The 13,018-nt window shown below is 34.6% G+C and overlaps 1 protein-coding gene across 2 annotated transcripts in view; it reads right to left on the reverse strand.

Annotated features, from left to right (window-relative positions):
* Window positions 1–7,577: 7,577 nt before the first annotated feature.
* LOC145662027 (putative peptidoglycan muropeptide transporter SLC46) overlaps window positions 7,578–13,018 on the reverse strand; it is a 44,076-nt gene continuing 38,635 nt past the window's right edge. The window contains exons 6-7 of one of the 2 annotated variants that reach the window (XR_014126952.1): window positions 11,859–12,032; window positions 7,578–7,801 (exon numbers count right to left, since the gene is read on the reverse strand). Coding sequence is in view for 1 of the 2 variants with exons in the window: in XM_081727362.1 (XP_081583488.1) it covers window positions 7,744–7,801; window positions 11,859–12,012 (212 nt within the window). In the remaining variant the exon portion in view is untranslated. The remainder of the gene's footprint in view (window positions 7,802–11,858; window positions 12,033–13,018) is intronic. The other variant, XM_081727362.1, reaches the window with a different exon arrangement.

Below are 13,018 nucleotides of genomic sequence, written 5' to 3' on the forward strand. Positions count from 1 at the left end.
AAAAAAAAAAAAAAAAAAAGAGGTTGCGATATTATTATTTCCTGTGTCTTTTGTAAATGTGGAAGGTTTACTTACTATGTGTTGTAAGAAAAGTCTGAAATTTGGGCCCTGTACTATTTAAAATATATATATAGATGTAAAAAGAAATCATTTATTCTAATAATTTTGACATATGTTTATATACTTTTTAAAATGCCCGAGGAAATAAGAAGACTGTTCGAGTTTATAGTTTTACATGGATCTGTTTTTCTTTCTTTTATTTCTTATTGATAACTGAGTTCTACTCAAAATAACAGGTCAGCTACAAAATTGTACAATACGAAGCAAAAAACCTGCAACATGAAAGTTTAAGTTCATTGTGAAACTACGCCAACAACATAGGCAACCAACCTAACGTCTTTGTGGCACTGATCACGCCAGGATAACCTTCGGCTTCGTCCCCCTGCACACTTCGTTTGGAGCAAGAAATGCATAGACCACGTGACTACAAATCACAAATTTCTCACAAGATGGAGTAATAGATTGAGGTTCTTCTCATTTCTCTTCTCATTTTACATCCTCAGTTTTAAAGAGAGAGAAAGAGAAAAAGGTCAACGTGATAAAAACTAAATAAAGAGGAATATGCGAAATATAAAGGAAAAGAAAACGTGCGCATATATTGACAAATGACACATGCACTTCAAAGGAGACCACCTCAAATTTGGTTATGAACCATATATAATAACTGTGAGAATCAGCAAACCACAAAGACATAATTACACACAGTAAGTGTTATATAACACATATTTATTTAAACAAATAAAAATGCTTGCAGAAAGCTGAAAATGTCTTTAAAATCTCAACCTAACTGAAACAAGAGATTACTTCTCTATTGTTTTTCTTCGTAGCATCCATCTACATGGGGAAATGAGAAAGAGAGAACATCTTAAGAGATTCGCACGTATACAATATCGGAAACTGCTAAATGGAAAAAATTACAGTCTTTGGATGGGATTCGAACCCAGAACCATAGTATTAGAAATCCCACACTCTACCGATGTAGCTAGTCTAACAGTAATACCCTGTTCCTCCATCATTACCTATGAAAGATGGAATGGAGTCTGCAGAAAACTACGTCTAACATGTCCACGACAGACCGCCTATAACCTATGTCTAATTGGTACTTAAAAAAGCTAGTTCTACACGTGCATAGAAAAGTAAAATCAAATGAGTAGTTAGTACACATCACTTTGTCTGTCTCACTCTATCTCTGACTATAGAAATCGAGGAAGAAGAAAAAAGTATAGAGGTGAGAACATAGGAAGAACAAGCAAAAATATAAGTTGCAGGAAACTGAATATCAAGGGGAGAGAGAGAGAGACATAGAGACAGAGAGAAAAATAGAGGAACGGAGCAAATGATTTAATATACATCGGAAAAGAAGGTTCACAACTGTGCTATACATTTAATGTATTGAATACTCTGCAGACCCGTATCCACGGGGGGGCTAGGGGGGCCGGCCCCCCCTAAACTTTGGCTGGCCCCAATAAAGGTTTCACGATAGGCTTGCAAATGAACTACAATATGGTGATGAAGTATAATATGATTGGGTCGGGCTCCCCCTAACTTCGCCCCCCCCCCTAAATTTTTGGGCTGGCTACGTGCCTGATACTCTATTTCTTCTAAATTGCTTGCTAGATGATAAATATTAATTTGTAAAAACGTAGCAAATGCCCGCGTTGTCTTGTTTTCTTACTGTTTCAGTAATATTGGAAAACGTGGTTTATGCAACATAATAAATCACTAATTTTCCCACAACAATCATGTAGATGTTGTTGATGATTTTGAGTTTAACGTCCGTTCAGCAGCGAGACTATATGAGACGTGGACCTACTTATTAACGTGGAATCCGAACCATATGAGCTGCTGCCGGGAATCGAAGCAACCATGTACTGTTGGTAAGAAATTTCTAAGCAAAAGAAAAAACTGATCAGCAAAATACATAAAACGATAGTCCTGCAAACTATTATTTAAAGAGAATTTATTGTAAAATCAATACATCCATGTGGCGGTATATAGTCGTAAAGTGATTAGAAAACTTAATATTAAACTGTCGATCACATTGTTTTACTTATTTGAATTCAATGTCGTATAGATTCGGTTTTAGCTCTAGATTTCAGGGTTCTCACTTCGATTCTTAACTTGTTGGAAATATGCATTAATCGAAATTATAAAAGTATACGAAATTTAACTAGCTAAAAGAAGAGAATAACATAAAAATCCGGATTAGAGTATTACAATAAACATGTGTATTTTGTTTAGGGTTTGCAAGTCATAGCTTATAGGAATTATAGAAAAAACGTTCGTTGTGAAAGCACAAGAAAGAAAGCAGAGAATAGACACAAACCTCAGGTGGGTTTGAACACGAGAAGGCGGAGGTGGTAGACTACTCTACTAAACCGCTCGGCTATATCTTAATTCTCTAGTACGTTTTGAAAAATATTGTCTAGAGTATTTGCACTTTACTTGTTTCTGTTTTGTTGTTTGTCATATAATGTATACGAGTGGCGAATAATAGAATAGAACTGTTTTAGACGAGTATGAACAAATTTCCCAGACAAGTTGTAATCTTATATGTATCTAAATTGCACAAATAAATCAGATTAAATCTGTAAAGTGCTTCGGGGGTTTTGATGGAAGTTAACTGTTGCATAGTTACGAGCTTTTGTTTATGCCCACCACTCGATGGAAGTTATATTCTTGAAAGATAGTAACTGCTACTATATTCTAATGTATTGGATTTTTAAAAAAATGGAAAATATTTTGTTACTAACAGTGAGTGAGTATTTTTGCGTGCAACAACAGTTGATTACAGGCACATCTACTTCTTCTGCGCATGTTTTTCATAATACGACGTCATGTATAGCAATATTGTGCATTATCGTAGGTATATTCAAAGACGTTTTTAGCACTTTTACTTTTGTGTAAGAATGGCGCAATATGATCATTCTGTACGTGAAGGTGTGTTATCGCTCTTATTGAACATGCGGGATTGAGTGTTCCTGAAGCAGGCGCTCGATTAGGCGTGCATCGTGCAACAGCGTTCAGATGGTGGAAAAAAATATGAGGAAACTGGAAGTCTAACTCGAAAATCTGGAAGTTGTCGGCCACGAGTGTCCTCACCGACACAAGACCAACGATTAGTTGATCAATGCTGTCGACAGCCTTTCATGTGTGCCCGACAACTGCAGCAGTCTACCGCCTTTCCAGGTGATGTAACTACAGTCCGACGGAGACTTCGGGCCGCAGGCTTAAGGTCCTTCCGGGCTGCTGTTAAGGAGAGATTGACAGAAGATCACAAAGTCGATAGACTGGCGTTTGCAGAGCTAAATATTACTTGTCACTGGGGCACTGTTGTCTTTACAGATGAGAAAATATTTTCCACTGGAAACTTTGGGCCAACACGTGTGTATCGCCCATCTGGAAGACGGTTTGATCCACAATATATGGCCCGTTCAGCGCGAATGGGTCATGTGACGATTCACTGTTGGGGATGGATATGCGAGACTGCAGGTTGAGGTGGTATCCATCGAATTATAGGCCGACTTAATGGTAAAAAAAATGTTGATCTTCTCGACTTTATGCTCCCTGAAATAAAAGCACATGTTGGCGACGACGTACTCTAATCCGGATTTTTATGTTATTCTCTTCTTTTAGCTAGTTAAATTTCGTATACTTTTATAATTTCGATTAATGCATATTTCCAACAAGTTAAGAATCGAAGTGAGAACCCTGAAATCTAGAGCTAAAACCGAATCTATACGACATTGAATTCAAATAAGTAAAACAATGTGATCGACAGTTTAATATTAAGTTTTCTAATCACTTTACGACTATATACCGCCACATGGATGTATTGATTTTACAATAAATTCTCTTTAAATAATAGTTTGCAGGACTATCGTTTTATGTATTTTGCTGATCAGTTTTTTCTTTTGCTTAGAAATTTCTTACCAACAGTACATGGTTGCTTCGATTCCCGGCAGCAGCTCATATGGTTCGGATTCCACGTTAATAAGTAGGTCCACGTCTCATATAGTCTCGCTGCTGAACGGACGTTAAACTCAAAATCATCAACAACATCTACATGATTGTTGTGGGAAAATTAGTAATTTATTATGTTGCATAAACCACGTTTTCCAATATTACTGAAACAGTAAGAAAACAAGACAACGCGGGCATTTGCTACGTTTTTACAAATTAATATTTATCATCTAGCAAGCAATTTACAAGAAACAGAGTATCAGGCACGTAGCCAGCCCAAAAATTTAGGGGGGGGGCGAAGTTAGGGGGAGCCCGACCCAATCATATTATACTTCATCACCATATTATAGTTCATTTGCAAGCCTATCGTGAAACCTTTATTGGGGCCAGCCAAAGTTTAGGGGGGGCCCGGCCCCCCTAGCCCCCCCGTGGATACGGGCCTGCAGAGTATTCAATACATTAAATGTATAGCACAGTTGTGAACCTTCTTTTCCGATGTATATTAAATCATTTGCTCCGTTCCTCTATTTTTCTCTCTGTCTCTATGTCTCTCTCTCTCTCCCCTTGATATTCAGTTTCCTGCAACTTATACTTTTGCTTGTTCTTCCTATGTTCTCACCTCTATACTTTTTTCTTCTTCCTCGATTTCTATAGTCAGAGATAGAGTGAGACAGACAAAGTGATGTGTACTAACTACTCATTTGATTTTACTTTTCTATGCACGTGTAGAACTAGCTTTTTTAAGTACCAATTAGACATAGGTTATAGGCGGTCTGTCGTGGACATGTTAGACGTAGTTTTCTGCAGACTCCATTCCATCTTTCATAGGTAATGATGGAGGAACAGGGTATTACTGTCAGACTAGCTACATCGGTAGAGTGTGGGATTTCTAATACTATGGTTCTGGGTTCGAATCCCATCCAAAGACTGTAATTTTTTCCATTTAGCAGTTTCCGATATTGTATACGTGCGAATCTCTTAAGATGTTCTCTCTTTCTCATTTCCCCATGTAGATGGATGCTACGAAGAAAAACAATAGAGAAGTAATCTCTTGTTTCAGTTATGGTTGAGATTTTAAAGACATTTTCAGCTTTCTGCAAGCATTTTTATTTGTTTAAATAAATATGTGTTATATAACACTTACTGTGTGTAATTATGTCTTTGTGGTTTGCTGATTCTCACAGTTATTATATATGGTTCATAACCAAATTTGAGGTGGTCTCCTTTGAAGTGCATGTGTCATTTGTCAATATATGCGCACGTTTTCTTTTCCTTTATATTTCGCATATTCCTCTTTATTTAGTTTTTATCACGTTGACCTTTTTCTCTTTCTCTCTCTTTAAAACTGAGGATGTAAAATGAGAAGAGAAATGAGAAGAACCTCAATCTATTACTCCATCTTGTGAGAAATTTGTGATTTGTAGTCACGTGGTCTATGCATTTCTTGCTCCAAACGAAGTGTGCAGGGGGACGAAGCCGAAGGTTATCCTGGCGTGATCAGTGCCACAAAGACGTTAGGTTGGTTGCCTATGTTGTTGGCGTAGTTTCACAATGAACTTAAACTTTCATGTTGCAGGTTTTTTGCTTCGTATTGTACAAGTATCAACAAGAAATGTTCATGTAGAAGATAGCTATTTTAATGTATCCTACTTTAAAAATTTAAGGAGAGATACTTTGATACTATTTTTGTTGTTACCGTCCGAGACAAATGGATCATCAGTTTCAATATAAAAACATGTTTTTTGCATTAAAAAATATATTACACGACATGTAAATCATTTGATGTGATGTGTTTTGAGTAAGTTTGTATTCTATTTTAAAACTAACTTACTATTTAACTAGAAAAATAAAAACCTTTCCGTAACGTTAAACTAGAACATTTTCGTGTATTGTCAATGAGAGATGTTAAAATCATAAGAAACTTTTGTAAAATTATGTATTTATTACTACTAAGTTTGTGAGAGTGTTCGTTTAATTATCTGTGCGTTTCCGTGCAAGTGAAAGTAGTGAAAGAGTATCTTAGTTTAAATTAAGTGTAAATTTTGTAATTTAAGCTTTATCTTTCACATGTGGTGCGTGAGTGGTGCGTGGTGCATATCAACATAGTAAGAAATGTATATGTGATATTAAACTGTTTAAACAATGTCATAAAAATTGAAATTTTGGAATACAGAAGTGCAAAAGAAAACATCTAGCTACGGAATTATACGAGATTATTGGATCAAAAGATCCAATGTATTTCAGTCAAAAATTTTCTTGTAACCCTTATATCTGGAGAACTACATATAGTGTAGCCAAATCCAGACCATCACTTAACTCAGTATGATGTGCTTATTTTGCACACACACACACACAAAAAAAAAACTCGATTTAGGGGTCGTTCAAAAATATTGTGGCCCCCCTGATCCAGAAATTCATCAAAAGATCCAATATATTTCAATCAAAAAATTTCTTGGACGCCATATATCTGGAGAACTACATATAGTGTAACCAAAACCCAAACTATCACTTAACTCAGTATGATGTGCTTATTCCGTTAAAAAAAGAAAAAAAAACACTCGATTTAGGAGCTGTTCAAACATTTTTTGGCCCCTGATCCAAAACTTAATTATGGACCAGGATCGCAATTTTTTTATGCATTTTTTTTATCATTCCTAAAATTCTTGGTCAAGATTGCAATCATTTGATCCATTTTTTAAATCATTCCTCGAATTTTTGTTTTTACCACAATAATACTGCAAAAATGTTCTAATAAGGTTAGACCTTCTCGATGGTAAACTGAATTGCTAATCATACATAACCTTCTATGAGCCAAAGTTGTTCCTTTTTCTTTTTTATTATTTGCGGATACTTGTTTTAAGACATGAAATAAGCACAGTGAGTGTATGTAATCTGCAAATGAAATTAATTTTTGTTTGTGCTTGTTCTGTTTCTCTTTCTTAATTTCGTTACTTGAAAATATTTTATATTTTTGTACCTTACGGATATGTAAATAAAATATTTTTATAAGAAAGTATATGTCTTTTACTGTAATTATATCGATAACAATATAGTTCAAGTTTATGATACATTTATGATCGATCTGGCTTAGTTCGGTCTAACTTTTACTGAAACATCACAATAAAGATATCGTAGTAATTGTTGGAAATAAAATGTTTAGGGTATAGCAATTTTAAGCTTTTACTAACATCAACAAATCAGAACCATGAGAACTTTACTGTAACTATTGTAATTTTATCACATACAGTATATACAGTACTTCAAAATTCGATCAAATTTACTGAAAACTGAGAATAAGTTTACTGTGCAATTTGAAACCTTCTTTTAAACAATTGTTTTACATATTTTTTGTGTTAGTCGTGAATGCAAGAGGAACAGAGTAACGTCTGTATGAAAATGATAATTTATTATTTTTAAAACACAAGGAGTCATGTCCTAGTAAGGTTCCAAATCGAAAAAAACCTTGCATAAATACATTTATACTGCAACCTCGCTATACTAACTTTATTTAGTGTTAAAAGTTTAAAAAAAATAATCACAAGATAAATTACAACAATACTGTTTTTATTTACAAACAAAGCATTAGTACAACAACGTTTTAAAAATGCTTCTAATACATAAATTGTAGGGAGCTGTTTCAAAGTTTATAAATTGAAGGGCTTGCAGCTAAACGACTGGTCCGTTCAGTTTTTTTTTTTTTTTTAGTAGCTTTATATATTTTTATCCTTCTTCCCTATCATCTTCAGTAGACGACTTGGTCTCTAGATAATACACGACGCTGAAATAAAAATTAAAGAGATCAATTTCCATAATATAACAGACAGTATTATTTAATTATACATTTCTAGAAAACAAAAATTCCCTGAGTGCTCATTCTTGGGTTCGCATGGAATCTGGATATACGTGAATATATGACAACGAAACACAAATACCCGAACATCCTCTTACTCAACGTTCTACAGAAATTGCACCAATGCGTAACACTCCTACTCTGACTAAAGAAGACAGAAAATTATATAAAGACAAAATTTGATTTGTTAGCATATTTGTTGTATCGTAAGGTTGTTATACCTTAGAACCTGTGGCCTTCCAATTTCCTCACAATACAAGGTTTCTTCGAGAATTCCACGCCCTCACCAGTAAAGAACCCAAAATCACATATACCGAAGGCACAACTCCTTAACCATTGCGCTACAGAGGACGCAAATAATCTTACTGCTAATATTAATAATTATTGTAAAGGTATGTTAAAAAATAAAACAGAATAGTAAAAGCCAGATCTTGGTGATGATTTGTCGGCAAAAACGTAACCTGTTTTACACTTTACATATTTACTTGTTCAAGAGTATCCAATTAAATCCATTTCAGGTAGAAGTAGATAGACCTGTGGCCAGGTCACTAAGACAAGAGGCAATATATTTAGACCAATTCGGTAGGATGGCCTTTCTAATAGTGAACTATCACCGATATAGCTCTAAATCTCACTGTAGCACGCAATTCTCTCCACCCGACACATAAATGTCTTCATAAGGTTGGTGTTTATTGGAGGAGGTTGTAAAGTTATGTACATACAAAACGTAAACCCTGTTTTGTTGCTAATTTCATCTAGAAGTTATGAGAGTCTTTTCGCGTCATGAGAAACTCACGAAGACAGTGATATAACCAAATTTAAATAACATTTATTACTGGAGTAAATTGTGCAATGATTTGCGGTTCTTTATGACATTGATTAATACTTTTCATTATATTCGTACAATCGCTTTATCAATTTAGAGATTTTATACTATGAATCATGTAACACTAAATAGTAATTGAGATCTAAGACTTGGGTGAACTAGTGTTGTCCATGATAGATACATGAGAAAGTTTCCGTTTGACTCGAATTTGTAAATTTACTTCTCATTTCATCTCGTCCTGTTAGGAATATTTTTCCTTAAGTTGTTTCTAAGGTTCAAAGTGTTAAAATTTTTCAAATTTGAATTTTGGGATTTTTGTATTATTAAAGTGCATAGGTTAAACCATACACATTTATAGAAAGTATACACACTCGAGTGCTAGAGTACAATTATCAATTTTTATTTTTGTCTACTCAAAAGTTTAAGAGTGGGTCAGTTGTTGGCAATTTTTATCTATAGATACAGACATGCAGGACCATCTAAATTTACACACACATACACACACACACACACACACACACACATATATATATATATATATATATATATATATATATATATATATATATATATATATATATATATATATATTCGAGTCCTAGGGAATATTTACCATTTTTTTTTTGTCAATTCCCATATTTAAAGGTGAGCCACTGTACCCTTCCCAAATTTTAGAAGGGTAGCAACAATGTATCCATGTTTGATGAAAAAAGAATTGACCTTGTATTCACATAATACTATAAAGCCTCATCAATGAAGATATAATAGCTTCCAAATTTACAAAAAAGATATATTTCCAAATCCTAGAGGACAATTACCAATTTTTATCTTTTAATACTTCCGAAATTTAAGGATTATTCAAGTGTATTCCTCCCGACATTTAGAAGAGTGTCTCAAGGTACTCATGTTAAATAAAAGACAATGGAACTTTGAATTCATCCAACCGGGTTCGATTCCCGGCGGGAGCTCATGTGGTTCGGATTCCACGTTAATCAGTAGGTTCCGTTTCATATAGCTTCGCTGCTGAAAGGGACGTATAACTCAAAATCAACTCAACTCAACTTTGAATTCATCCACATGATCATGTATTAAAATCTATCTTAATGCACAACATTCAAAATTCGCTCCTCATGCTAATTAATTTTCCTGCCAAAGTTTAAATTTCTACCAAATATAAAGTGTTACTTTTGGCAATATATTCTTGACAATTTTGTACCCATACGAGAGGATAAGCAGGATTAACCAATTTACAGAAGAATATACAAGGGCGTATCCGAAAGTTCCAGGACTGAATCTGTAAAATGAGTTTCTTACCTTTGAAGCGAAATTCCTCCATCACCTTCAAAGTACTCCCCTTTTGCATTAATACAGCGGTCCTAGCGTCTCTACCATGCTTTGAAGCATTTCTGGAGGTCATTTTTTGGAATACTATCAAGTACCCGCTGCGATTCTTCTTGAATTTCTGGAATGATATCGAATCTTCGTACCTTCATCCGAAGCTTCAGCTTGGAGAAAAGAAAAAGTCACAGAGGACCAGGTCAGGTGAGTATGAGGATGGGAAACCACTGTCATGTTGTTCTTTGCCAAAAACTGTGCCACTTTAAAGGACCGGTGTGCAGGTGCATTGGCGTGGTGGAGAATGCGGTTACCGTTATGCCATTTCTGTGGCCTTTATCGGCGCACATTTTCACGCAATCTTCTTAGGACATCACAGTAGAAGTCTGCATTGACCGTGGTTCCATGTGGCACAAATTCCCGGTGTACGATCCCCTCTTGGTCAAAGAAACAAATGAGGATCGTCTTCAATTTGCTTCTTTCCATGTGTGCTTTTTTGGGGTCTTGGAGACCCAGGACTTTTCCATTGAGAAGACTGCAGTTTAGTTTCTGGGTTGTAAGCATAAACGATGCTCTCATCGCCTGTAAGGACGTTTTACTCAATGCTACACAGAATTTGATGCACACCCTTTGTTCTTCAACTTCCGCCATACCGCCGAGATAAGAAAAATCGCAGACGGCTAATGCAACACACACACGAAAACACGTGTAACATTCAAACCTTCCACTTCAAACCACGCTACTTGGCACACTGGCTCACAAGACACCACCACAACACATCCTAGCGGGAAACTCGTGAACTGCAAGCGGTTCGCATGTTATGAGCACTGTCCTGGAACTTTTGGATACACCCTTGTATTCAATTCCTAGGGAAGATTTATCAACAGAATATATACTTTTGAAAATTCCCAAATTTATGTATCCCACCCCAAATTTTAAAAGGAAAGCATCAATGTATCCATGCCCTTTGAAAGAGAATTGACCCCTGTACTGATCCATATAATACTATAAAGTCTCATCAAAGAGATTATATAATAGGTGAAAAATCTCCAAATTTTGAATTTTTGACAATTTTTTACTTATAAAAGGGAACATGCAGGACGAATCAAATTTTACAGCCATATATTTATATACTCGGATCCTAGAGAAAATTTATTAAATTTTGTTTCTGAAAATTCCCAAATTAAAAGGTAGGCCAATGTACTTTTCCTAAAATTTTAGAGGGATGTTAATGTACCCATCTCTAATGAAAGCCAATGCGCTCCTGTACTCAATTATATAATCATGTATGTTATTAAAAGTCTCACCAAATAAAATAGATCAAAAACCTCCGAAATTTACATATTTAGCAACTCTTTACCCATAAAAAAGAACGATATTTTACAAAAAAAAAAAAAAAAAAAAACAGAGAAACATACCCCGGTTCTATACTACTATAACAAGTTTCTAAATTTGGCAATTTCCAAAATTTAAGGGTCTTGGTCCTATGTGCCCCTACCAAAATACGTTCACTTCCCGAGAATATCAAATGAATATTACTTTTTCTTCCTCTTGAATAAAATTCTTCCGAATGGGTTCACGAAGAATAGGCGGAAATTTAGGCATACAATATCTAACGTAGGTACACATGCACATGCACTTACACACACACACACAAATGAAAGAAAGAAAGAAAGAAAGAAATCAGTGTTCTGGTTATTTGACCCGATCTTGCTGTTTCGAGTATTAATTCATATTGTACCCTGAGGATCTTTTTCTTAGACAAACAATCGCTTCTGTTAAGTGATTAATTATATTTTGTTAATTCATTGAAAATTTACGTACCTAAACAGCACTATGGACAAAGCAAGCAATGCTATTGACACAAAGAAAGGTGCAGATGGAAGATAGCTAAGGGTGGATCGATAGCCAAGAAGATACATAGGAAATACTAGTTGATTAGCATTCTGCAGTAGACCAAGAGTGTAGATGATGGCTCCTGAAATTTGAGGGAACAAGCTGAAATTAGAATAAAAAATAGTTCACCCAGTAAGATGAGCATGAACTTCATATCTAAGTTATTATAATAGTCAACATTTGTCAAGTAAACAAATAGATAGTCTATATGCTATATTCACCATATATTACACTTTAAGAGATCACAATAGATATATTATTTTATTTTTAAAAATTTCAGAATAAAAAAAATATCAAAATTTCGGAAACATATGAGTCTAACACTTACTTGATAAGTGCTAAATATTTTAAAGGATTCGTTTTTTTTAATGCGAATTACTTTGTTTGTTTGGTAGGGTCAATAATTACTTGTGAGATGCACTAAAAGTTAATTAGAATACAGAATACTTTCTAGGATTTACGTAATTAATGAGAACGTTCTCGTACACCAATCACCTCCGTTATATTTACGTTTCGTTTACATAGTTCATTATATGGTTGAGATTAATGGTTGATTTACAAAATTATGAATCAAATTAATAAAATGTATAGAAATATTTATATCAAACATTACTGTAGTGTAAAAGTGTACTAACTCATGGCTATGTGGTTAGCCTACATGCATTCGGCATTCGGCCTGGCAGGATCTCATGTGGTTCCGATGCTACGTTAAGGTGTAGGTCTAAGTCTCACATAACCTCGATACTGAACGGACGCTAAACTGTAAATGAACCATTATTACAGAACTGTACAATATTCAATATCGATAACATTGTTCTACAAATGTTCTATTTCTGCTATGCAACTTAATTATTCTAAAGGTATTTACAGCGATAAATTCAAACATGATATCAGAATTTTACTACCAGTATTTTTTCAGTAACTTCAACATATAAATAACATGCATTTGCAGCAAATATAGTGAATTTATGTAACATTACTTTTAAATATCTGATATTTTCATATGTTGGCATTACTCTTCAGACATCGATTTCTACCAGTTTAAAATTGATTTATTATGACTTTTTGCAGATAAAACTGGACTGTAA

The sequence above is a fragment of the Thermobia domestica genome, chromosome 10 (assembly GCF_964235325.1).
Source record: "Thermobia domestica chromosome 10, izTheDome1.hap1.1, whole genome shotgun sequence".
NCBI classification, from domain to species: domain Eukaryota; kingdom Metazoa; phylum Arthropoda; class Insecta; order Zygentoma; family Lepismatidae; genus Thermobia; species Thermobia domestica.